General features: G+C 55.7%; 1 protein-coding gene across 1 annotated transcript in view; it reads right to left on the reverse strand.

Moving 5' to 3' along the window:
• Positions 1 to 25,726, reverse strand: part of Plch2 (phospholipase C eta 2) — a 76,489-nt gene that overhangs the window by 17,194 nt on the left and 33,569 nt on the right. Inside the window, exons 3-6 of the mRNA XM_051173811.1 lie at positions 6,612 to 6,758; positions 5,121 to 5,374; positions 4,807 to 4,935; positions 1,479 to 1,649 (exon numbers count right to left, since the gene is read on the reverse strand). Coding sequence (XP_051029768.1) covers positions 1,479 to 1,649; positions 4,807 to 4,935; positions 5,121 to 5,374; positions 6,612 to 6,758 — 701 coding nt within the window. The remainder of the gene's footprint in view (positions 1 to 1,478; positions 1,650 to 4,806; positions 4,936 to 5,120; positions 5,375 to 6,611; positions 6,759 to 25,726) is intronic.

The raw sequence follows: 25,726 nt of genomic DNA on the forward strand, positions 1-25,726 counted from the left end.
ATTTCTTGCTCTTGTCTCTGACCACCACGTGGAGACTGGACCGCGGCAAGGGTGGCCTGAGGGCTGGAGACACTAACTGCCTTCTGTGCCACATTACCTGGAACTCAGCGGCCACGTGACCACATGGATTTTGGGTTACTTTCTCTGATTGAGGGGGTAACTATGGCTACCATAGGGTGGGAATCCAGCTGTGGGAAAGCCTGAAGCAAGGGTCATCCTAAGGGTAGCATAGTATAACGGTGAACGTTAACTGTCAGTTTCACAAAATGTAGAGTCACCAGGAAAAGACATCTTCATGAGACCTCAAGTTAGCCTGTGGGCACAGCTGTGGGGACTGTCTAGCTCTGGTTGGCCTGTGGGCACAGCTGTGGGGACTGTCTAGCTCTGGTTGGCCTGTGGGCACAGCTGTGATGATTGGTTGTGCTCACTGATGTGGGAAGGCCCATCTTAATTGTGGATGGGGCCATTCCCCGTGTAAGATGGAGAGTACAAGCTGAACACTAACACACACACACACACTCACTGCTCTCTTCTCTTGACTGTGGGTGCAATGTGATCCTCATCCCCTGCCACAGTGGACTACAACTTGGAAATGTGAGTCTAATAAATCTACCGACACTTGGGTTTTGGGCAGCCTTGTGGAATGAAGCAGGCCTAGCAATAACCCTGTAGGCCATGGTCCTGGGGAGGGAGGTGACCCTGGACAGAGCTAAGAACAAAACCTCAAATCTCAAGCCCACAGCTGCTTAGTCCCTTTCCTACTGCAGTGGTACATGGTCAGTGAGGGGGGACTCTGAGCATGCAGCTGGGCAGAACTGAGGGCGTGGGCAAGTCCCAGACAGTAAATAGGGCCCCAAGGCATGCCCTCCTCCTGGGAAAAGATCCAGGAAGACCCTGGCAGGGAGGTCCAAGAGGCTGTCCTCAAAGTGCCCCCCAGGGGAAGCCACATGCTATCCTGCTTCCCATGGGCATGCTCTCTCCATTGCACTTGGCCTCCTGTCTCCCTGCTACCAGAGTGAGTAGTACAGTGCCTTAGCCATGCCCAGACCTGTTCTAATGTGGGAGGGGGGTCTAGGCAGCAGGGCAGAGCCTAGGGGCACCTGGCTTTGCTGTTGCTTCCCTGTTGATGGGCTGACTTCCAAGGATCAAGGTAAACAGTCCTACGGTATTTAAGTGTTTGCAGGAGGCCACATCTGTAGTCAGGCAGGGACATCTGGCTAGACTAGGATAGAGAAGGGTTCTCAAGGGCCAAGCCATGGAATACTCAGTGTGAAGTTTTTATCAAGGACAGGTGTGACGTTCTGGAGGCTTTGGGTGGGAACCCAATGCCAGAATGGAGCTGACCAGAGGCCCCCTAAGCTTCCTCACAGACCTGGCAGCATCAAGGGCCCAGTCCTACTCGGCTACGAAGCTCTGAACATGCTGGTGGACACTAAAGCTGAAGTGGAGGCCACACACACAGCTCAGGCAGGCCTCACCTTCTGCTCCACCTCCAGAAAGCGCTGCAGGTCCGAGGCGTCCAAATGGTCCTTGTGGTTGCTGTAGGTCAGCATGAGCAGATAGAGGTCTCGGCGAGTGGACATCATCTTGTAGAAGGCGCAGAACTCCTCAAAACCGAGTGTCCCTTGGTGGTCATCTGTGTCTGCCTCCTGTAACACCCAAACACTCAAGCTGTACTACACTATTCCCGGTCCCAAACTCAGCATCCCTTCCTCTGCCTCTACCCACAGCACCCCGATGGCTTCCCTTCCTCTACCCACAGCACCCCGATGGCTTCCCTTCCTCTACCCACAGCACCCTGATGGCTTCCCTTCCTTTACCCACAGCACCTCAATGGCTTCCTTTCTCTCCTCCCCTCAGAAAAACACTGTGGCCCTTGAAAGCACAGATGGGAGCCACCCCTCCCTAACGCCATGCCTTGCAAGGCCAACCTGTAACCAAACCCCACCATCACCCACGCTGTAGACACCAACACCCCGCCTTGTGAGCTGAAGCCTTTCAGTGGAGCTCCTTCTACCCTGGGCTCTGCGCCTACACCTGCAGCTATAGTTGGCCACCCACCCTCTGACAAGAAGCACTCAAGGCCCCAGAGGGCCCAGCAGTGTCCTGGCTCAGGTGTCAATAGTAGTGACAAGTGCTCTTGGTCACTGTCTTCCTTTTGCAGGAAAAAAGGGGGGCTCAGTAGATACCCTCAGGAACCATCCCACAGTGTGTCCAAGGAAGCATGATGTCTTTCCAGTCTTTATAGGCATGAGGAGCATCTACCAAGGGTGCCATCCCCTAGGATGCTAAAGTTTGAGGCAGTGCATACCCTAAGCCCAGGCCAGGAGAAGACACAGAAAATAGGGACACCAGGAACTGAAGCGAACTTAACAGTGGCCCCAAGGGGTCCCAGAAGAGGCTGCTTGAGTTCTAAATACTGGGCTTTAGTTCTGCAAAGACCTACTTGGTGGGGGTGGGTGAGCTCAGAAGTGCCTGCACTTACTGTAGAAAGTTTATCCCAAGGTGACCACTGCTCACTGTCAAGTGACAGTGTTCAGTACTTAGATAAGGGACTGGGGTGATCCAAATGGCTCAGAGCCACCAAGGGCCTGCCAAAGGCCCAGACCACAGCTTACCCAAGGCTCAGTTCTCATTCCCCACTGACCATGGGCCCTGAAGTCAGGTTATATCCAGTGTATCTTCATCCCATCATCCCAGACCTGGGCATACAGATGCCAGTCAACAGCTATCCACAGACATTGGCTGACTTCTCAGGTCTCTATAGAAGTCCTAGATATGTCCTCTGCGGCACGGCAAATGAGTGTCACCAAATCTGTCACACCAAAGTTGCAGGGCCTCATGGAGGCTCTGTGCATTGGGCACTCATATTAACCCATTGGCTTCTTTCCCCCCAGCCATCCATGAACTGAAGGGGTCCCTAGGAAAGGCAGGAGGAACTCAGGATGGGTATCTGACTGTTCAACCCAAGTGGAGCCCTGGCAGCATGAGAAAAAAAGCTACCAAAAGCACCTCTTGCCAAGCCCTCTGCTGAATCAAACCCTGGTTAGCCCAAGGGTACTCTTGGGCCACTAAACCTGAGGACCAGTGTGCTGACCCACATTCCAACCTTATCTTAGGTTTGTTTAATGAAATCATGCCAAAGCCACTGTATCTGTTTTACAGGTCTCTGCTCTGATCAGACAGTTCTAGACCACCATAATACTGATTGTCAGAGTCAGATAAGCCTTGTAGACAGCATCACTTCTATCCCGGGGCTCCAAGTGCCTATGGAGGCTACCATAAGGTGCTTGGCCTAATGGAATCTTGCGTGGGTGGGGAGAGCATGCTTTCGGGAATTAGAATCTCTATAGCTGGCTGACCACCACAGATAAAGACCATTGGGTCTGAACTCTGGGAGCTAAGATGCAAGGCCCATGTCTCCAGGGTAACAACCCCACAACTCCCTTCCCAGACTCAATCCTAGGACTCCGTGACACCCACACACCCTGGTTGTTAGCCTCTCAGCTCATGGTCTTTAGTCTCTGCCCAGGGCTTCCTATAGGCAATCTGAAGGAGGAAGGCCTGAGATCACCCAGAGGGACACCAGGAACTAATCAGTACCCAGAGGTCAGACCTCTCACAATGGACTGGAAAGCACAAACTCCTGAGGGCTACTACATGGAGTATCTCCAAGGCCTGGAGCTTAAACCCTCCAATGGCACAAAACCTATCAAGGGTGTTTTCCCTCCTCTTCCCTCTCAGGCTGCTCTGAGCCCTGAGTCCTGCTCCTAGTACATCCTCACCCTGAGAAAAGCATGTTGAGCCCAGAGCTGTACTGGAAGGGTTAAGGACGGCCCAGTGCAGTCAGTAGGGGATGGGAAGTGCTCATATCAAATGCAAGCTGTCTGCTAGGCCCCACTAATCAGCTGACTGCCTTAACAGGGCCCTAGGAGGGCAGCAAGGACTCCCATGGTCCTCAGTGGGCAGTCTGAGCCCACGTGTGCTGCTCACTGCCTGTCATTCACACAGACACGCAGCTAGTAGCTGTCATTGTTGCAGCTGAGCGTGACTGCCTGTCTAGCATGAGTGCCTTCGAGGGCCAGACACAGAAGAGCTGTCAGGCCAGGAGCGTGTGTGTGTTTGTGTTCATACATGTGTGTGCATGTGTGCATGTGCATACATGCGTGTGAGTGTGTATGTGTGTATCCATACATGCATGCGTGTTAGGGATGCTCACAGAAACCCTTTTCCAGGCTGCAGCAAGGAAACAAGGCCAAAGATCTGGGTTTGCTTTGCTGGCTCAGCCCATTCCTGCCCCAAATCAGGACCTGCTAACGTAAGACTTTCTCTCCCATGGAGGTTCCCAAAAGACAGAACTAATTACAGATAATAAAGACTTGGCTGAAGGGTGCATTTTCATAACTCCCAACATCAGGGTGGTTGGGGGGTCAAGGCAAAGCAGGCTGGCTACTGAAAGTTGCTGCTTGCCAGCCCAGCCCTTGGCTGGGCCATGTATGTCTTTAAGTGTGGGGATCATAAGAGACCAGAAAATGGGTGTGGCTGCATTTGCGTGCCTACCCTAAGTGCGTGGTCTACCTATGCATACGTAGCCTATGCACAGTGCTCGGTGCCCTGCCCCACAATCAGCAGAACAACACCAGACACAGATGCCAAGAGGGACACCCTGTGAGGCATCCATGGCCCTGTAGGGACCTCCACAGCGCGTGCCAGGCTGGCCGCTCCCAGCTTTCCATCTGCAGCCTGCAGTAGCCCCAGAAGGTGTTCCCACCGCAGACTCAAGCCGTCGTTGCACTCAGCACTCACCCTGAACATCTGTTTCACCCTCTGCCGGGGCAGGTTCACGTTGAGTTTATGTAGCAGCTGTAGGACCTCGCCGATGCTCAGGCTGCCATCCCCGTTCTTGTCAGCCTCATCAAATGTCTGCTTCAGCCACTTTGGGGCTGAGTTAGGGGCCATCACAGTCCATGGGCCTGGCCTTACTTGTTCCGCCCTCCAGCTTAGGCAGCAAGGAGCGAGAGTCCCCATCCCGGGCACCCTTCTCATCTTCCCTTCCTTGGGAAACCCTACCCAGGTGGGCAATGGAGTCTGCTCCAGGAGTCTGTCCCCGCCCCTGGAGCCCAAGGATATTGGTCCCTGGTGCGCTGGCGACGGGCTAGGCTGTCCTCATCACTGATGCCAGCCATGAGGTAGCGGAGGCCGGTGACCCAGGTACGCGCCTCTTCACCACTGGGTGACACCAAGTCCAGTGACTCATGGTGACTGCCATGGTAGATGCTGAAGCAGCAGTTGGGGTCGAAGCTGCTATCGGGATAGCGCTGGAAGATTTCAGACTGCCGTCCCTCACTCACCTCCTGGATGGAGTCGATGGAGACTACAGGCAAGTGGGACCAAGTGACCCAAGTAAGCACCATGAGCTAAGAAGATTGCGTCTTTGCCCTCAACAACTGACACCCCCTCACTAAGCCCCTCTGCCCCTCAGAAGCAAAAGTGCAGTATGCTTGGCTGACCTCCCTCATCCTGTTCTGCTGGCCATAGTCTCCTCCTGTTCCCTTAAGTGGGAAGACACATACACACCCACACACACATGCATGCGCACACACACATATACAAACACACACCTGCAGGCACACACGCACACATGTATGCACATACATACACATATGCATATATACACGCTCACACACACCTGCGCACACATGCATGCATACACGCGCACACACACATGCATATATACACTCACACACATGGATTCACATACATATACACACATATATATATACATGCTTACACATGCATGCACGCACATACATGCACATATACATATACACACACTCACACACATGTGGATACACATACATACACATATGCATATATACATGCTCTCACACACACATGGATGCACATACATACACATATGCATATACACACGCACAAACACACCTGCACACACATGCACACACACACACATGCACACACACACATGCATACACATGCAGGCACACACACCAGAGAAAATAAGAGAGGAGCTATTTGTCCCCAACTGGCAGTCCTGGCATCTGTCTATGCCAGGACTGAGTTTTTCTGGAGGTGCACAGTAGGACGTCAGGAACAACTCACTCCACCCATCAAGCTCTAGCCAGCATATCTCTCCAGGCATGACCAGATCCTGCAGCTACTTCAGTCACAAGCCTAGCATTGCAGGTAAGAAGCCAGGTGTAGCAGGCAGCTGCAGCTCACAGGTGTGCTAGGTTGCAGGTGTATCAGCATGCCCTGCTTGGGCTTCACTAATGTCTCTTTTTGCTGGCCTCAGCATCCCAGCTCCACAGAACCTCTGCTCAGGTCAATCTCTGGAGTACATGGGCTCAGGCAATGCTTTTAGAACCTCTCCCTGTGTCTTGGGCAGGACCTTCTGACAGATAGGCAGCTGGGCAAGGACCATCTCTGTCCTGTTCCTAGTCCCTATTCCAGAGTTCACGCAGAAGTCCCAGACCACCGAAGCCTAGAGATGACTAGCACACCATCTCAGCAGGGTCTACTTGGGAGGCCTCCCTGTCCTGTGCTCCCCAGACTCAGGCCCACCCACTCATGCCCCTGTGCTGTTCACTCACTCTTGGCCTTCTCATTCTTGCGTGAGGGCCGCCAGCGGAGGCAGGAACGGTGCTCATCCAGGTAGTAGAAGCGGACCAGGCCCTTGGAGCTGCCACGGAGCTTCACCATCTGGGTCCCCTCCTGCATGGCACTCATGCATCGCTCCACTAGACACAGGTGGACACACAACAGAGACAGACAGACAGACAGAAGCTATGAGAGCTATGGTAATTTCACCTCTCTCCAAAGGGCCATGTGTGCCTGTGTGGCCTTGTCCAAGCATGACAGCCCCGGGCCTCTTGAGGTGGGCTAAGGCACCAGAGAGGGCATTCAACAACACCTATTCCCCAACATGTGGTCAGTCCCAAAAGCCACAGAGACCCTAAGTGGTCTTCACCCAGACTGCCAAACAGTCAGAGGCTGGAACCAGAGGCCAGACCAGTTCCCAAATCCACTACGTGTGGAGCTCTCATACGGGGCACAAGGCGGCCCTAGGCACCATGCACCATGCACCAAGCCTGGCTCCTAGCCCCAGCCATGGGTCACTCCTGAGAGTCTACTGTCCCTTCTTGCAGCATCACCAGAAACATTGCCTTTGTCATGGGAGGCAATGTCGGACAGAAGCCCAAGAGGAAAGCACAGAACTGGGAGGCTGAGGTACTGGGTTTAAGTCCACATCCTACTCTTTTCCTTGAGCCACCTGCTTCCCTTGTCAACTAGGCCTCCTGTCCCTGGGAATGGGCCACTATTTCCAAAGAGTCCAGGCCAGGACCATGCCTCTTTCTCGGGCTGCATACCTATCTATACACAGAAGGCCCAGGAGCCAGTGCCTACAGTGAGGTATCCCCATGTGGGCAGTGTAGAAAACCATGGAGGGGGGACTTTTTTGGAGGAAGCTATTATTGACCATAAGCAGAAAGGAATTGTAGATATGGGAATGGGTACTCGAGGTAGATAAGACTCTCTAGGGAACAGAGCTAGTTTTGAGACACATGTGTGGCTGCGGGGCGCATTTAAGGTAGGGGACAGACACAAGCCCCTGGTGCCCCCTCAGGCTGTTCTAGAAGAAGGTAACTGAATGTGCACCCTCTGCTCCTGGAACAAGTATTAGTGAATCCAGCATTCCTGACCAGGGGCCTCCATGGCTTCCTGAGACGCACAGGACCCAGCATTCCTGACCAGGGGCCTCCATGGCTTCCTGAGACACACAGGACCCAGCATTCCTGACCAGGGGCCTCCATGGCTTCCTGACCGCCCAGCAGCCTTATTCTTTCTGTTCAATGCCTCATGGCCCAGGGGCTTCTGGCACCATCTAGGAGCCTCGGTAACTAGGCTGAAGGTGTCACTGCCCACAAAATTTCAATGGCCCCCTCAGAAACAGTTCTGAAGCCACCTGAGTTCCCAGCACATACATCCGGTGCTCTGGCTCCAGCTCTGCCTGCCTCCCTCCCCACTTGGAGTTTAGCCTCTTGAGTTCTGCTAAGGAGATGGAGGGTGTTGCTGTCTGTGGTCAAGGAGGCAATGTTTCTGGGCCTGGAGATCCCGGGGTAGAGGGGTGCAAGGGAATGGGAGGTTGGTGTGAGGAAGGAGAGAACCCAAGCCTTTTGCAAACCCAGGGGCAGCCCTGACTTCCCTGAGCTATGCACCCCATGGCCCCATAGGGCTTGGCCGGTCCTCTGAAGAGAACTGTTCTTTGCCCTTTCTTACCTAGAAGGCTGAGCTGCCACTGTGGTGACACTACCACACTCCCTCCAACCCAGAGGAGCACCTCTGCCAGGCAGGCCACAGCTCCAGTGGTCCGGTTGGCAGCAGATGGTTGGAGATCAGGCATGTCCAAACGATAGCTGGAGGCTTGCTCCCCAGAGCCAGAAAGGGCCCTCAGCCACAGGCCAAGCGGAGGTGGTGGCTGGCACAGGCGATCCTCGGGGCTCTCTTTCTCCCCTCTGCCTCTTCCTCCTTGGAGCCCACTGAAGTCCCCCCAGGGCTCTTCCCAGGTCCCACTGGCATTGACCCAGCTGCTACCTGCAGCCCTGGATGGTCCCCAGGCCAGCCCACCCATCCTCTGCAATTCACAGGTCTGTTTGAAGATGAATCCCAGGGGTGGGGGAGCAGCCAAGCCTCGCCCTGTTACCCGTGGCCAATCCCCACAGTAATCCTGCTGGATACAGCCCAGCTGGCCAAAGGATTTAGGCCAGGGGCATGACCAGCTGTCAGTTCAGAGGAGACTGCCCCATGTCTGAGCAACCAGCCTCAAATTTAAGTCTGAGGTAGGATAACAGGTCAGACAAGAGACCCTCCTAGAACACCAGACTGTGGCTACAAGACCTGGAGTGATTGTCTCTGTGAGACGCCCCCTCGGAGGGGCTGCCTATCCATAGGTTTGCTCCTACATGGGGCTGTCTTTCTAAATCCTGCCCATAATGGGTATCCAGGGCTGGTACCTGTTTTGTTTGTTTTTGTTTTTTGTTTGTTTTCTTTTTCGAGACAATGTTTCACTATGTAACTCTGGCTGTCCCGGCACTCGCTCTGTAGACCAGGCTGGCCTCAAACTCAGAGATCCACCTGCCTCTGCCTTCTCTGTGCTGGGATTAAAGGCTTGCGCCACCAACACCCAGCAAGGGCTGGTACCTGTGAGTCCTGGTTTCAAGCTCTCACCTCCTCCTGCTTGAAATCCTCACGCATACAGGGACCTCCAAGTGGGTCCCCACAGTGAGCTTGTCTACAGGTGACAAAAGAAAGCAGCAGGCATGCTGTCCTAAAGCCCTGGGCCAAGAACCCAGCCTTCTTTGGCTGGAGGCCAGAGCTAAGCCAAGGCAGGGATCACTTGCCTAGAACTTTGTGAGCCAGAGGAACTTGACCCAGGGCAGAAGGAACACCTTTCCACTTTGACCTCCAGCATGAGATGAAGGATATAGGTTCCCTGAGCCTTGTGCAACTCCCTGTATGGGCTCCACTTTACAACCCACTCTCCTTACCCCCAGCCGGCCCCTCCTGCCAATCAGAGCCAGGGCTATGGAGGGAACCCATTACCCCGGGGCACACTATCACTGTATTCTATACCCAAGGCTGAGCATCTCTGGGCAACCAGGTCCCTCACGACAGTCTCCTGGCAGGGAAGGGGGCCCAGAATCCAGAGGGGACCTGTCCACCTACCAGGACACTGACCATAGGGCTGAGTGGAAGCCACCACACTCCACATCAGCCGTAAGCAACCTTAAGGGGCAGCGGGTACCTAAGAAGCTGTCAGCTCTGTGTTCAACTCTGCATTGCGGATTCTGGGCAACCAGGAGCAGAGAGGTGGCTGAGAATGGAAGGTAGAGTTCCACATCAGTTTCATTGCCTCAGGGTCATGGGCATCCCAACTTTCTCCCTAACCAGGCTCCAGCACACTCTGAGAGTCCCTGCCAGGAGACTCCACGTCCCCACAACCACATCACCCCTCTTTAAAAAGCACCCTGAATGCTCTTGCACAGCCACCACCCTCTTGACCCTGGCCCATCTGCTCATGAGTCCTGGGCAACAGGAAGCTTAGCCACAGGGAAGCAGGAGCCACTGGGCCAGATCCAGCGTAATCAACTCACAGCCAAACCCAGGACCCAATTAGGAGCCTTGGCCAGAGGCCTTGTCTCATTTGCTAGATGGAGGTCGGCAGGCAGCGTGCCCTTTCTGCCATAAATTAGATCAGGAAACCATTTACTTCGAGGACAGGAAGAAGCACAGCCCTAGTAGTCACTCGTCACACACACACACACACACACACACACACACACACGCGCGCGCACACACACGCGCACACATGCGCACACGCACACACCATGAGTCAGGCCACGGGAGGCCCTGACGGCATGGTCACCTGTGTAGGCAAAGCCCAGAATTCCCAGTGAGTGATGAAAGCTGGGGGTGGGAGAGACCCCAAGTGTCGGGAAAGCCAAGGCTAAGCAAGACAGGGCACATACCCTGTGTGCTCCCTCCCTCCCTCCTGCCTACTGCTTCCCATTCAGTCAGCCATCCCTGTGCCCACAGTGGCAAGGCCACTGTACTTCCCATTCAGTGCACACAGCCCAGCCAGTGTATGCCAGAATTTCCAGATCTCCTGCTCTCTCTAGGCCCCCTGCCTTTGGGCACACCTGCTGTTCTCTCGCCTGGGCCTAGTCTAACTAGGACCATTCATGGTCCCCAGGTCTCCCCAGAACTAGATACTTCTGCCCTCTCTGCCCCTCACTAGTCTCCCACCATCAGCCAGAGAAGGGAGTTATGTGCCCAGGCAAAGGTTCTGGGAGGGACACAGATCCAGGACCCAGGTCACTGCACCCTCCTAGTGGCCTCAGGCCATAATCCCCCACTGACCAGGCAGGCAGAGACCCAGCTAATCCACCCTCACACAGGTTTGTTTCTGCTTGGTCCTGGGTACCAAGGTGACCCTACCTGCTGCTGATACTGCAGAAGACAGGTGGACTTGGCACTGGAGCGGCTGAGCAAACCTAGCTGAGGAAGACTGGGGAGGATAGCTAGCTGGGGCAGCTTGTTCAGAGTGTACTGGGTCAGCGTCAGGCAGCAAATACTGGCCACAAAGGGCTCAAGCCACCGACAGCTTCCCAAGCCAGGTGGGAAGCTCAGACACACATCCCTACCCCTGGCACAGAAAGAAAGGCAGCCATTCCCAGAAGAGCTAAATGCCCCTTCCAATGTACATCGCCAGGAACTACCCAACAGCCCCCAGACATGCTTAGGACCCAGGTCCAGGGATGGGCAAATGCCCTTCTGCTGCCTGAACATTGACGCGGACCGCCTTTGGAGGTCACTCACAGGTAGCGTGCTCCCGATATTAAGGTTGCAGAGGGACTCCGAGAGCCCAGAGTGTCTTTCATAGTTAAGCTGTGCTCCATAAGCCCTGGCGTCCTTTGTGGCCAGACCATAGAGCTCTCCCTGCTCCTGCAGAAGTTGTAGGGACCCTCAGGAGCCAAGGACTTGCAGCTTCCAGGAGTGAAAAGCATCCGCAGTGGTCCTCACTCAGGTGGCTCAGGCATCCGCCATGGTGGTCTTCACTGAGGCGGCTCAGGCAGGTGTTGCAATGTGACCTGCTGCCATGCACCAGCCCCACAAAGTCTCATGTGCAAGGGGAGCTGGTGCATCTGGTCACCTGCCAGAAGAGCACACTCGCCCCAGTCACCCATCTCCAGGACAGGCAGGCAGGACAGCGGCTTCTCAACTCCTCTGTCCCACTCCTTCACAGAGTGCTGACTGCGCACCAGGGTCTCCTCTCTGCTGTCTCGGTACCACCCAGCACCCAGCAAGCAAGAGCCAGGATGGATGAGGGGGACCGAAAAGAGCCAAGGCCACATAGTCTCTCCTCTGGGAGCTGTGGGCAACTGTGTCACCCAGGCCACACCGGCACTAGCGGGGTAGGCTCCCCAGAGTGCAGCCAGCTGTAGGGACACAGGTGGTCCCCTGTCCTCATCACCTCTCTGCCTCAGTCCCCCTGTTTTTGAGAGGCATGTCCCCACGTCCCTGGATCCCCCTGCCTGGTGCCCACAGATACCGGCAGCTGCGGAAAGAAGAAAGAGCCCGTGCCGCCCAGAACCGGGCCCACTGGTGCAGCTTTACTTCTGACGGGGAGATCGATCTTGTCCTAACACAGTGGGCAACACAGCTTGATGGCTGCGGTGAACAAGAGAGCAGCAGCCGTTCAACAGACTCGCCTCTCCCCAGGGAAAGCTGTAAAATCAATTTACTCTCCCAATAAACCACAAACCACACACGCAGGCCTTGCCAAACGTGCACACATGCACACGGGGTACAGTGGCCCTCATCCCACCAGCAGGACAGGACTTGCACGTGTTAACTAGTGAGTGGAGCTCCAAAGGTCAGCAGCATGGGACATGAGGGAACAAAGATCCCCCAGCCCTTTTCCTGCAGCCTTGAACCTCCTCCAGTGCCTCCCAACATGCAGGCCATCCCAGTCAACACTTAGATGGTGCCTGGAGTGGAGTGGAGGGAGGAGGAAGCCGTCCTGCCCCAGCCCCACAGTGCCCACCGGGATGAGCCCGGCCCCTGGCCCTGTGCCACTCAGGAGGGAGGGACAGGCCCACACACATATGGCCAAGCTTATTTAAACGTCTGAGAACAGCAACGCAACCCCCCCGCACGTCTGGGCGCCTCCTCCCCAACTATTTTTACTGTATCAGAGAGTGTGAGCCGGCTTGTTCCTGCCCTCCCTGGCCAGGCCCAACGGGCTCACTTCAGGGGGCACCTGAGCGAAGGCAGAGCCTCAGGAATCCCTCAACAGCAGTAGAAAGAACAGCTACTACCCAGCCCAGGGCCATAGGACCAGGCCCGAGGCTGCCCTTAGGAATGAACAGCAGGCCAGCTCTGCTGGGTGGATGTGCCCTTTTCCTCCAGCGGTGCCTGCCCCATGATATGCAGCTCCAGCTTCCAGCAGAAGGAGGCAAGTTCTGTGTGTGTGTTGGGGGGGGGGCTGACCCATCACGTCACTTGGCTGAGCAGTGGGGAGGGCCAGAGAAGAACTGAGGCAGGCCACCCAGACCTTGATCTGCCCCCTCATTCAGATGCCTGAGGCAGCCAAGGATATGAGAGACCCAGAAGGTAGAAACAGGCTCTCCATGCTCCACTCACCATGCTACTTTGCCTATCCATGAACTGACCTGAGCTGCTACCACCACCCACCCACCCTCTCTCAGAAATCCCTGCAGCTCAGGGACCTGGCCCTGGACAGCAGAGACTGAGCAGCAGCCTAGCTCATCCTCAGCTAGTGGCACCCGCTTCAAGATCTAGCCCCAACCCAGCCCAGCCTACTCACAGGAACTTACTGCTGACCCTAACCCAACAGGAGAGAGGACGAACCCAAGTTCAAAGCCTGTGTGTGAAGGTACCAGAGGCCAGGAACTCAACTTGCAGCCACAATAGCAGCAAACAGACAGGGCATTCTCAAGGGTCAACGGTGTCCACTTCCCAATACCTCCACTTAGAGAAGTCCCCACTTGTTCAGGCCTAAGCTGGGTTTCTCCAAGCCTGCCTCCAAGTATGCCTGCAATGGCCCTGGGGGCCTGGTGCCTTTAGCCCACAAAGGTCCCGGCTTCTGCCTTGCTCTATCTCCAGCAGAGCTCCAAGGCCACAGTCAGAGCCCTTCCAGAGCAGAACCGGTTCCTTCCTACCCTCACCGTCCCTGGCTATTACTAGTTGGTGGCATGCAGCAGCTCAGCTCACAGCAGTGGCTTCAATCACATCCAACAGTCCGCTAAGAAGAGGACTCTATTAATAGCCCATTTCACAGTTTTCTGCTCCCCCTGGTGGCTCTCATTCCTATGTCCCTGGGGGTTCCTGTCTGTGCCACCAGTCACACATTTCCCTGAGGCCATAGCTGCCCTCTCTTCCTCCAGCAGGGTCTGGTCAGCAGCCACGCATACTTCTGCTGGGCTCCTGAAGGCAAGTGATCAATCAGCCACTGTCCGGGACAGGTTCTGACCTCAAGCCACTGTCCAGGACACCCTTGGAAAAGCTGTCACGGGAATCAGGATGCAGCCATCAGTGTGGAACCCCTTCTGGGGAGTCATCAGATCCGGATAGGATATCACTCAAGAGTACAAGTATTAATGAGAAGATTCAGTCCTGCCCTGCTGCTTACCCTGGAGGAGGGGCAGTATCAGCTGACAGGGTGGGTGGCCTCTGGGTATGGTCAAGCAGAGGCCAGAGAGACGACAGGAAACCAGAGGTCTGAGCCACTGAATAAGTACCCAGCGCTGGGCAACAAGGGCCAAGTTGAGGCTAGAGAGCTGACCAGTGGGCCTCAGAGGAAAGCACTTTTCTGCACATGGAGCTGGCTCCTCAATGTGACTTGCCACGGTGTCTGTGTCTCCTGAGGTTGCAAACACCTGTCTGGGTGTCTCCCCGGCTGGACAGCTCAGCGGCAGCTGCTTCGTCCCCACCTTGTACGAATTGAGGCTCGGTGAGACTCCCTCTGGTTCTGGATCTCCTGGGATGTTTTCGGTGCTGTTCCCTCCATCGCCTGCCCGTGGTAACCATAAACAGCACGGGCTGCATCTGAGAAGCGGACTGCCAAGACCTAAGTCATCTCAACCACAGGACCAGAAGCTAGAGGCCTGAAGAGCTTCAGCAGGAAACGGAGCCGTGGATGACCAGCCTGGAGTCCAGATAGCCCCACGCCCTCTGGGGACACTGGGCTGCTGAGCCTTAGCCGTCTGAGGACCGACTCCCAGGACTGACTGGCCAGTTGCTTCCAATTCAGGGCTTCACCCTCTTACCCGATCCCAAGGCTAGCCCCATGAGCTATCCCAGCAGCTTACCTCATACACCTGTGGCTACCCACCACAGCTCAGGCACGCCACCTTCCTGTGTCCAGGAGGTGACTTGCCAGAAATGAAAGAAAACACTCAATCCTGGGGCTGGTGCTCACTCCCCCACCCTGCCCCTTCTCTTCCCCGCACAGGAAGTCTGTCCAGCCGGCCATGAGCCCACGCACTCTGTGCTGAAAGCAAGCTCCCAGGAATAAGCAGGCACACTGCGCTGATTACTCATTCTCTACACAGCCCTCTCCCCACTAACTCTCTCTGAGGTGGAGTCCCAAGCTCTGACCCAGGACCGAGCCCCTGTCCCCACACCTGCCCAGAGAGAGGGGACACTTTCCCGGACAAGGACTTTCTCACTTTCCAGGGAAGGAGCCAGGGGCCAGGAAGCCTCCACCACCAGCTCAGCGGTGGTGCAGATGGGTGGCCAAAGCCAGGACAGCAGCATGTTGCAACTGCAAGGACTCAGCTGTTGTGCATCGCTCCTGGGGTCACCAGAAGATGGAGGTTTAGGCTTGGAGTCCTCCCACGGCCACCCCTCTCCTCCTAAGTCCAGGGCTCTTCCCTCAGGCAGCTGAAAACCCCATGTATGTTCAGTTCCCAGGACCCTGGGGCCTCAAGGCTACATGGCAGCGTCCATCCCCTGCCCCTTCAATAAGCCCAGGAACTCCAGAGTAAAGACTCCATGGACACTCTGCAGGCCGGCCAGGTTCTCTCGGGCTAACCAGACAACCATACTGCCACACTACTGTAGGAGCTGTCCTGGGGGGGGGCATATCCCACGATACCACAGCAGAGTGTGCCTCTGTAGCCCTGACCACACTGGTCATGCTATTCCCCCCAACTCACAAAGAACATCGTAGGCAGACGGAAGGGCAGGGAAGGAACAGGCATTTGTGGGGCACCCACACAGGTTCAGGGAGGATCCCTACCCTCTAACATCCATGTCCATCAGGAGCAGAGCAAGCCTAGTCCCAAACCAATCAGCCAAACTAACCAAGAGGGCATAGCCTTGATCAGGAAGTCCTTCCTGCTGCCTAACTCACGTCAGCCCTGACGCAGCCACAGCCTTGCACCCTTTCACTCTTAGCCCCTCCCACCCTGGCCCAGACCGAGCCCTGTGTTGGGGCAGAGAACCTGCCCCAGGAGAAGCTCTTCCCCACCCCCACCACTAAAGATACCTGCTCAAAAAACTCAAGAGAACGGCTTCTTCTCACGCCCAACCCCCTTGCTCCGCTCCTGTGGGCAGCCTGGAAGACTCATGCACCCCTGCTGGCCCATGCTGTTTGCCCAGGGCAATGCCAGTTCCCTTGACAGGAAAGTGGGGCAGATCTAACCAAGGGGGTTTAACTCTGGGAAATCTCAGGGCAGCTGGGAAGGGAAGCAGCGGTCGTGGTTCTGTCCATGGTGCTGACAGGATTTCGGGACATTGTCTCCTCTACCCCTCCCACAGCCCCTTCCCTCCTGCAGGCATCCCCCTTGGTCAGGCTGGAAATCAGGGGACAGTGGCTGCAAGGTAGGTGCATCTCATCCTGCAGAGTGGGACCTCAGTACCTTCGCAGGTACATCTACCAGCGAGAGGCAGATATGGGGGAAGATGGGGTGCTGCACTGTATAGCGGCTGACAGGGAGTGGGGTCACCAGCCTCCTCTCCCAGACACCCTAAGAGAGTACACCATAGCACTTGCTCTGGGGTCTGGGCTGAACCGGGAGTCACAACCCTCCTCCAGGCACCCTCCTACCTGCCCTTACCTTGGTCCTGACTAAGTCCACCGGGGGGTCCAGGCTCTTCCATGGCCCACGGGCACCAGCCCCACTGTTACCGGCACGGCCCGAGAGGGCCAGGATCCTGTGCTGGTCCCCAGTGTCTCCAAAGTTGTAGCCTGATCCAAGGCGCCACACACACAGCGCCCATACCGGTTCAAAGCCTGCTATAGCTAGCTGCTACTGCTGCTTGCGAGCAAAGGAAGAGAGGGGAGGGGTGGGGAGGAGAGGGAGGGACAGGATGAGGCCTCACTGCCACTGGGACCGCCCCTCCCACGGGAGCCCCGCCTGCCCTTAACTCTTGGCTGTCCGGGGCTCCTGGCCTGCCCTGGCTGCTGTTCAGGGGCATCAGGAGGGAGTTTCAGATGGGCACCAAGTCAGCATTGTCAGAGGCCAGGAGAGGAGGCAATGCTGGCCACTTGAGAAACTTCCACAGTGGCTTCAATGACCACTCACCATACCCACCTTTCTATCCAAGCCGGTCCTTCCTACCGGAGGGTTAGCTATACACCCTCAAGGAACAGAAGCCAAATGAACCCAGCTGGCAGTTCCTGGTGACCACCACACCCCCGCCCCTTCCAAAATGTGCTGAAGTGCCCCTCCATCGGATTTCCTGGCTAGAGGAATCCAGGCTTGGGGAGGCTGAGTCCAGGGGCTAGGTCTGTAAAAGTCCCACCCCTGTGTCCGCCCAGATTTCCCTCGCCTGACCCCATGTGTCCATTGTTAAACCCTTCCTACTTGGCTGCACAGGTTTGTGGGGTCTGGGGGACAATCGTGACTGTGGACATCTGTCTTGGGGCAGGCCCTGGAGAATACAGGGTGCAGAGTAAGTGGCATAGTCTGGTCCAGCCTGGGTTCTCCTCTCCGGAATCCATTAGATCTGTGTACAGCATATGGGCCATCTCTGTTCTCCAGACTGCTCACGCCAGCTCAGGAGAGGCAGTGCAAAGTGTGGCTTCTGCTCCCAGAACATCTGGTAGAGCCCTACACTCACATCCCTGAGGGGGCCTGGGACAGTTAGTGGGGATCCCGAAGGACAGGCCAAGTGGGAAGACAGGAGTCACCTGTGGGCTCTCTGAACTGCCACTTCCAAGGTGTGACAGCCTCCTGCCATGCAGGGCACCAGGTGTGAAGGGGAAGGAGAGCCTCTGTGGGTATTACCAGCTGGGCTCTGCCAGGAGAGGCCCTTAGCCCTGCTGCCTGGCACCCTTAAAGGAACAGTCTTCCTCCTTTGCTGTTACTCATATGCTCTGGTATTTTTGAGCAGGGTTGCTCTACCTGTCCTAGATGATAGGAGCTGCCCTTTGGGTAGATGCCGTGCCTCTCACTGCACACAGCCTAGGCACGACTCCGGGGTCTATGTCTATCCCTTCCTCTGGGTATGTGTTGACTGTGGAGCACAGCTGAGCCGCCAGGACAAGAAGAAGAGGCACAGTCATCAAGGGAACCAGAGGCCGGGAGGCCGTAAGGGGGGGGGGGAACTCCCAGGGAGGTGAAGGTGCCCACAGCTGGGTTTTATGTGTCTCCTCTGGGAACGAGTCGACAGCCTCCTCAGGAAACAAAGAAAAGAAACCGAGGCAAGGAGAGACAAGAAGAAAGTGCAAGGAAAAACCAGAGGGAGAGAGAGAGAGAGAGACCCATGAGCCAGGCAGGTCACAGGGTCCCTGGAGAGCAACCCAGAATGGGTCTACCTTCTCCCTGATAGGCAAAGGGCCCCTGAGCCTCCCTAGAGAAACTCGGTGAAACCCAAGTTCACGTTGCAATGAATAATCCATCACACAGGCGGCTCCCCACCCCCTTCCCATGAGCGCCCAGGAGATGATTTCCAGCACTGAGACTGCGATTAAAAACGGTGATTAACATCCACCAGGCACGTGTTAATTTGTTCAGATTCTCATCTCTTTTCTGGGGCATTTAAGCAGAATTCCACTCTGAAAGCATTTTGGCCTGGCTGGTGGCAAGCAGGGAGACTCCCTGGGAAGGGGCTTGGGGACTCAGGGACTTCAGTCTTCTCCTTTGAAGAGGACAGGTGCGGGGTGTACACCTAGGAGTCCCTGTTGTGCCAGTGACCCTCCAGGGTGAGTTCCACAGGCTCAGGTAAGGTAGGGCTTCTGAGCACCCGCGGGCCACAAGGTCCTGCTGGGCCTGAGCTCCCTCTGTAAGGGGACTCTGCCCCCTGGGGACCAGTTCTCACCTTCCACATCTAAGTGCTTGCTTCTCTTCTTCTCCTTAACTTTAGCAGTGGCCTTGTCAGAGAGGATGATACACCCTGAGACAGGCCCCTAAGGGGACAGAACCTGTTCCTTCTCTGTGCTACGGTCCCCTTGGTGTTTAATGAAAACACCACACGTGTGTTCACACATGCCCCAGGCCTGTCCTTCCTTGTTCATGGGGATGTGCTGAGAATTCATCCTAGCCTAGCTGTATCACACACGTCTTACAGGGCCATCCTAGGCACCAAAGGGCCTGCTTCTGGTTTCTCAGCCATGACCACTCTTGCCCTACAGCTTTGACAGAGGCCAGGGAGGTGGGGTAGGGGTGGGGGGTGGGGGCTCCCTAGTGTTCTACTGTGGGTGGCAGCAATCTGGGGAAAACCAGGCCCTGACTCCCCTGACCCTGCTTCTCACTTAAGTTCCCAGTTTACCTTGAGGGTATGAAGTGGCACCCCTCAGCCCTGCAAGGGAGGAGAGTATCTCCTCCACCTTCCAGCTCCATAGGAAACCAGTGAGTGGCTCAAGGCACACGTTAGGCTGGCCAACTCAGCTGCGGGTAGTACAATGATAAGGGACAAACCATCAGGAAAGTGGGTCAGAGGTAGAGATGTGGTGATGGAGGCAGTGTGAGGGACAGCCGGGAAGGCCAGCTGAGGGGGAGAAGAGAGAGACAGGGCCCCCAGGAACTTCTCCTACCCAGGGCATCCCCAGCATACTGACCCAGAGGGCAGTACCTAGGAGCAGAAGCCAGTACTATGAGCCCAGCACTGGGTCCTTGGGCTGAGGACCAGGGGTGGGGTACAGTGGAGGCTGGGTATGTCCTAGGAAATATCACAAGAGCTGCAAATGCCACCACAGACAGAGCCAAACTCAGTCCGGGAGGAATGTGGCAAGCAGTGTCTAGGCCAGGAAACACTACAGGTCAAGTCCTAGAACTCTGCTACCTGTGAACAATCAATCCACTGGAATACACCACTTCTCAGGCCTGCTTCTCTATCCAGCATCCGGTAGGAACAGCAGCCTGGAGCCCAGAACTGAGGCCTTCTTCCATGGGAGAAGAGGAGTTCTCTATGTGGGAGGCAGGACCCTCTCTGAAGCCCACCAGGCCAAAGGCAAAAGGACCGAGTCTCTTTTCATGACCGTCACCACACAAGAAAGGGACCTGGGAGATTTGGCTCCTTGGTCCTGGGGTCATTAGCTCGCCTGTGGATGGGCAGCAGCTGCCACTTTCGAATCATCTCCAGAGACAGAAGGCCAGGAGAAAAACATGTCCCCAAACTTAGCAGAATGATTCGCGCCTCTGAAGCCTTTGTGGGGCACCTCAGATCTGGACTTCCAACTCCTGTCCTACATAAATCTCCAAGGAAACGCTTCCAGTGGCCAGCTGTGCACCCAGCTCTGTATATCTGTAATGGCCACTGCTCAGGAGCCTGGCCACATCACTGGGAGACAGGCACAGCTTAGGGGTCCTAATGTGGCCCCAGTTCTGTGAGGCCATATCAGCATGCCCAAATCAGCAGGGCTTCAGAAGCCACTGATTCCAATCTTTCTTTTCCAGAGAGAAACCTTCCTGACCCGGGTAGCAAGTGGCAGGATGTGGAAGGCAGGATACAACATGTAGGTATATCCCAGCCCCAAACTGCAGTGTTTCTAGAACAAAGACCCCTGCTGGCACAGCCATCAGATACCCTTATGCAGTCACACTAACACTGAGTTGAGCCCAGGTCATCCATCACTCTCAGGATGATGTGACCACAACAGCTCCAAAGACCAGATGCCCCAGAGTGACCACAGCTGTCTCGCTGACCACAACTTCTCCAGGCATCGCCACAGCTGTCCCAGTGACCCAGATGTCCAGGCTGACCATACCTACCCCATTGATCACAATTGCCCCAGGGACCGCGGCTGTCTCAGACTACCCAAGAGGGAGACTGACATTCTAGGTCTGGCTTACCCACCTGCCCTATGCACAGTGGACCCCTAATGGAGTCGGGTTCAAAAGAAGCATCACTCAATTCCAAGGCAGACGAAGAAACAAGACAGAGCAGAGACAGCCAGGGTTGGAATCCATGGAGGAGGGAGGCAACACAGGAGATAGGGTGCTCTGGCCAGGTTGCCACTGTGCACACAGCAGCCTTGTGTCGCCAGGACAGAAGAGCTGCTGAGGTCCTCAGGCTGGTCCCCAGTCCCTAGGGACACAGACATCAGCATAGTCTGGGTGATAATAGGGAGAGCGGCAGGGAGCAGAGGCCTGTGAGAGGCTGTGACCTAAACTGTCACAGCCACAGGTGCTGACCTCCGGGTGCTCAGAGGCCTGGCCTTATAGGCAAGCAGCATCTTGCCTTCACCAAAGGTCTCTGCAGCCACAGTACACATCCATTGTTTGGCTCCTCACTCCCCAGGAGGGCCTGTTAGCCTGCTCAGGCACCAAAGGGAGGGGTCTGGCCTAGGTCAATGGGTCAGAGTCCTGCCTGGAGCAGGGGTAGCCTGGATAGAGCCAACGTGAGCAGACACTGCCCTGGCAGCTCACCCTGCCTCCCTGCACCAGCCTGACCTAGATTCTGCGCCTGTGTGCAGAGCTGCGGCCAGCCATGCAGAGCTGCGGCCAGCCTGGCATTGAGACAGTGGGCAGAATCCAGAGCCAGCACAGCCACATGGCTGCTAGCATGGTCCCAAGACACACTTTGTGTGAGGTTCCACATGTGCTGCCCACCCTTTCTAACCCCTCCCTATATGGGACCCCCAGCCCCTGCATGGGAAGCTCTGAGGAGCCCCTGGTCTCCACACTCTCTGGTCTGGTCCCTAACCAAGGGCCTGCCGGAGGAAGTGCCTCCGTCCCACTCTAGCATCCCTGCGGTCAGAGCAAGGGGTCCACGAGGCCTGCGACAGCCACTCCTCAGCTCTCCTCAAGCAGCGCCAGATGCTGGCCAGAGACCTACACAGCTGCCCAAAGGCAGGTCGGCTGACCGGCCAGGACTGGCATCCTTCCGTCTCTCCAGCCTGCACCACAGGGCCACAGGACCCGCATCTGGTCTTTACACCCATGTGCCACCCTGTGCCCCCTGGGTACATAAATCAATTTTTAAAACCCTTGAAAACCGAGAAGTATGCACACTGCATGCAAGCGTGCCCTTGCTTCCTACCTCTTAGGCCCGAGGGGTCCTTCAGGCCAGAAACGGCTAGCCCAGTGTCTCTTCTTGCTCTTCTCCCTTCTGCCTATCCCCGGTTGTCAGCATTTATTAAGTGCCTGCTGTGTTCGGGCATTACTTGGGGCTAGGAAGGCAGTAACAAGTTCATCAGAAGCAGTCCATACCCTGGGGAGATCCTGACTGGGAGGGCAGGGGTGTGGCAGTGGTCGCTGGACGTCAGTGGGCACTAGGGTACAGACTGGGGTGTGGGTTGTGGCCCTCCAGCCACAGGTGAAGAAATGGAGGGCATGGCGTGGCCTGTGGGACACTGCCAGTACAGAACACTTGCCATGGGACTTAGCTCAAAGCACATACTCAGAACACAAGCAGGCCAGAGGGAAGAGCGCAGTGGCAGGCTGTGGACGGACCCTATTCTTGGCAGTCAGCCTTTACCCCTCACTGTGCCATGGGAGGAACAGATTTATCGCTGGGGGGGTCCACCTGGAAGTACCCTCCCACGCCAATCTCAGCCCAAGCTCCAGCACTTCCTCTGGAAACTGTGCTCCAGTGCTCCGTGGTAGAATTTTAAATCCTGAGTGGTAATGCACGCATTCAAAACAAAGACAGAATACACAAGCCACAGCATGCCTGTGGTCAGGGTGAAACCGGTTGCCGCATCATCCCACGAAGCCACAGATAGCAGAGCTCTAGGTCTTTCTACCAGGAGGCTCTTGGTGGGCTGGAAGGGTTTTGTGGGCTGGCTGGCTTCCACAAGTCCTGCCTCAGCCCTGCTGCCTAGCTGAGTCCCAACCCCAGAGTGACGGCGGGCTGCCTTTGCAAAGGGGAACTGGGTCTCTACGAGCCAGCAGTTCAATGGTACCGAAGACATGTAATGCCATCAAATCATGTCCCTGGGCCACCTCGCCTCTCAAGGGTAGAGCCACATATCCTGCCATAGCCATCCCCACACCCCCACCTAGAGACGGCGACTTTGTGATGTAAAAACAGAGACTAAAAGGTGGCAAGGGTCTGGGACTACAAGAAGGGAATGAAACTTGGCTATGGTAACATTGCTAAAGAGACACGCGTCTGTAAGGGGCTGTGTCCCTGTGGTATGAGGGTCTGTTTGGGTCTTCCCGGGAAGCAGAGCCAGTTGCCACACTACTGTGGCCTCCCACACAGCTCACTCTCTCACATTATCTGTGGAATGATCTCCCGATTTCAGATCCAAGTGGTCTTTGCCACTTTGCCAGGAAACATACCTACAGATCTTCCAAGAGCAGCTGGAAGGAAGCTGTCTTGCTAGATGAGCAGAGTTTGCCAACAAACCTGTGGCCAGCACCAACGCAGTGTGAAGGTACCTGGGAGGTGTGAACACACAGCTGAGGGTAGGAGTGTGAATACACAGCTCACAGAGGGAGTTTAAACAAACCGGTTAGGGGAAATGTGAACGCATGGCTAAGGAGGGGAGTATGCATGCGCAGCTCAGGGATGGAGTGTGAACACAGAGAGCAGGGAGTGAGTGTGAATGCACAGCTCAGGGATGGAGTGTGAACACAGAGAGCAGGGAGTGAGTGTGAATGCACAGCTCAGGGATGGAGTGTGAACACAGAGAGCAGGGAGTGAGTGTGAATGCACAGCTCAGGGATGGAGTGTGAACACAGAGAGCAGGGAGTGTGAATGTGCAGCTCAGGGAGGGAGTGTGAACACAGAGAGCAGGGAGTGAGTGTGAATGCACAGCTCAGGGATGGAGTGTGAACACAGAGAGCAGGGAGTGAGTGTGAATGCACAGCTCAGGGATGGAGAGTGAACACAGAGAGCAGGGAGTGAGTGTGAATGCACAGCTCAGGGATGGAGTGTGAACACAGAGAGCAGGGAGTGTGAATGTGCAGCTCAGGGAGGGAGTGTGAACACAGAGAGCAGGGAGTGAGTGTGAATGCGCAGCTCAGGGAGTGAGTGTGAATGCACAGCTCAGGGACGCAGTGTGAAGGCATGACGAAGGAAGGGTGTGAATACACAGCTCCCTCGTGGAGAGAGTGCTGGTAGGCAGCATCCCTATGCCCACCCCTTCCTTGACTCCCATTGCTCAACGCCCTCAGCCAACAGGACCTGATCCCCCTCATTCCCAGCAGCCGAAGGCCTGGGTAAAGCCACTGTTTCCCACAAAAGCATCTACTCACAGCCTCACCAGGGGCAGGTATTTAGCAAGTGACAGCAGAGAGCTCTGTCCTGACTCCTGGGAAGTCTGGTGCCCTGACCTAAGCCCTCAACCCTTACCATCATTTCCTCTTTGCTGTGTGGGTCGTGGGTGAGACATGTTATTCTCTTTGCCTCGTGGTAAAGAGGTGTCACCACACCTCTGCTGATACTCACCCACAGTCCATGGGGACTCGCCACCAGGGCACTGTGACTTGCCTGGCCTCAATGCCAGCCTCTCTCCTTGCCCTCTGAGCCCCCCCCCCCAGTCATGAGCCACCTGCAGATGGTGTGGGCCCAGCAGCCACTCAGTGCAACACAGGCAAATGCTTTTTTTTTTTTTCCTTTAGTGCCAAAAAAGAAAAAAGAAAAATCCTGTGAGTCACTGGGAGTGTTCAAGTAGAAGGCGACCCAGCAGCCGCTGGGCAGAAGTGGAAACATCCTCACCCCCACTCCACCCCAGGATGCAAGTGTCTGGCTGGGGCAGCCATTCAAGGTAAACCTCATCATTCCCTCGTGGCTAGACATTCTAAGAAAGCTGCCACCCTCGGGGACAGTTACCTGTCTGCCACAAGTTCCTGGAGTGTTGGGGGAAGGAAAAAATGCCTATAACCATCTGATAGGAGCCCCAAGAGAAGATATTTCTTGGGTGACTGAGGCAGAGGGGCCTTGCCCTATTATCATGGCCTGTGAACTTTTGGGCCTCTCTCTCTCTCTCTCTCTCTCTCTCTCTCTCTCTCTCCTTCCCGCCTCAAACAGGAAGCACCCCATGAGGACAGTATCTGCAAGAGCCAGTCGTCATTCCTATCCCAACAAGGCACGGGCCTTGTTGATAGCCCAGGCTCACTGATAGCCCAGGGTACTTCTGATCCCAGAATGCCCTAGACTGGAGCAGGGTCTCCCGAGGGCTGGCAGCCACACCTGACGTATCAGGCAGGTTTTAGGGACAGCTCTGTTCCCTGAGAAAGGAGGCAATAGCCGGGGCCCTGGCTGGACAGAAAGCCTGACCAGGAACTATTGGAGAAGTACAGCCATCCCTCGCAGCTCTGGAGTCAAGGCATGAGTCAAGGGGCAGTGGTCTCCTCCAAGTGAAGGTCCCTCGCGGCCTCTTTTCTTCCCCTGGGAAGGACGGCAGGATCGTCCTACTCACAATGGGAGGCTAGTCCTACACCAAGATTCCTGCACAAACCCTGTTCAGAGGGAAGCCGAGCTCTCCGGTTTCAGACAGGGGAATGGAGGCTCAGAGGTAGAGATTTGCTTGAGGTCACTAGCCATGGCAAGAATGTGTAGTGTCTAGGCATTCACCATCATCCTCCATCTTGTCCATGCTACCCTTTGACCTGCAAGGGTCAAGTGTCATCTCAGGTCCACAGGGTCTAGCCTGGCTTGTGCTGCCAGAAGGAGCCACCTCTGTGACCTCATGTCTTCCTGGGGCAGAGGCAGCAGTGACGTCTGAGTCACGCCTGCAGCTTTTTAAGGCTCAGCTGACTGCAGGGGTAATTTAGGTTTTTTT

The sequence above is a fragment of the Phodopus roborovskii genome, unplaced genomic scaffold (assembly GCF_943737965.1).
Source record: "Phodopus roborovskii unplaced genomic scaffold, PHOROB, whole genome shotgun sequence".
Classification (NCBI taxonomy): Eukaryota; Metazoa; Chordata; class Mammalia; order Rodentia; family Cricetidae; genus Phodopus; species Phodopus roborovskii.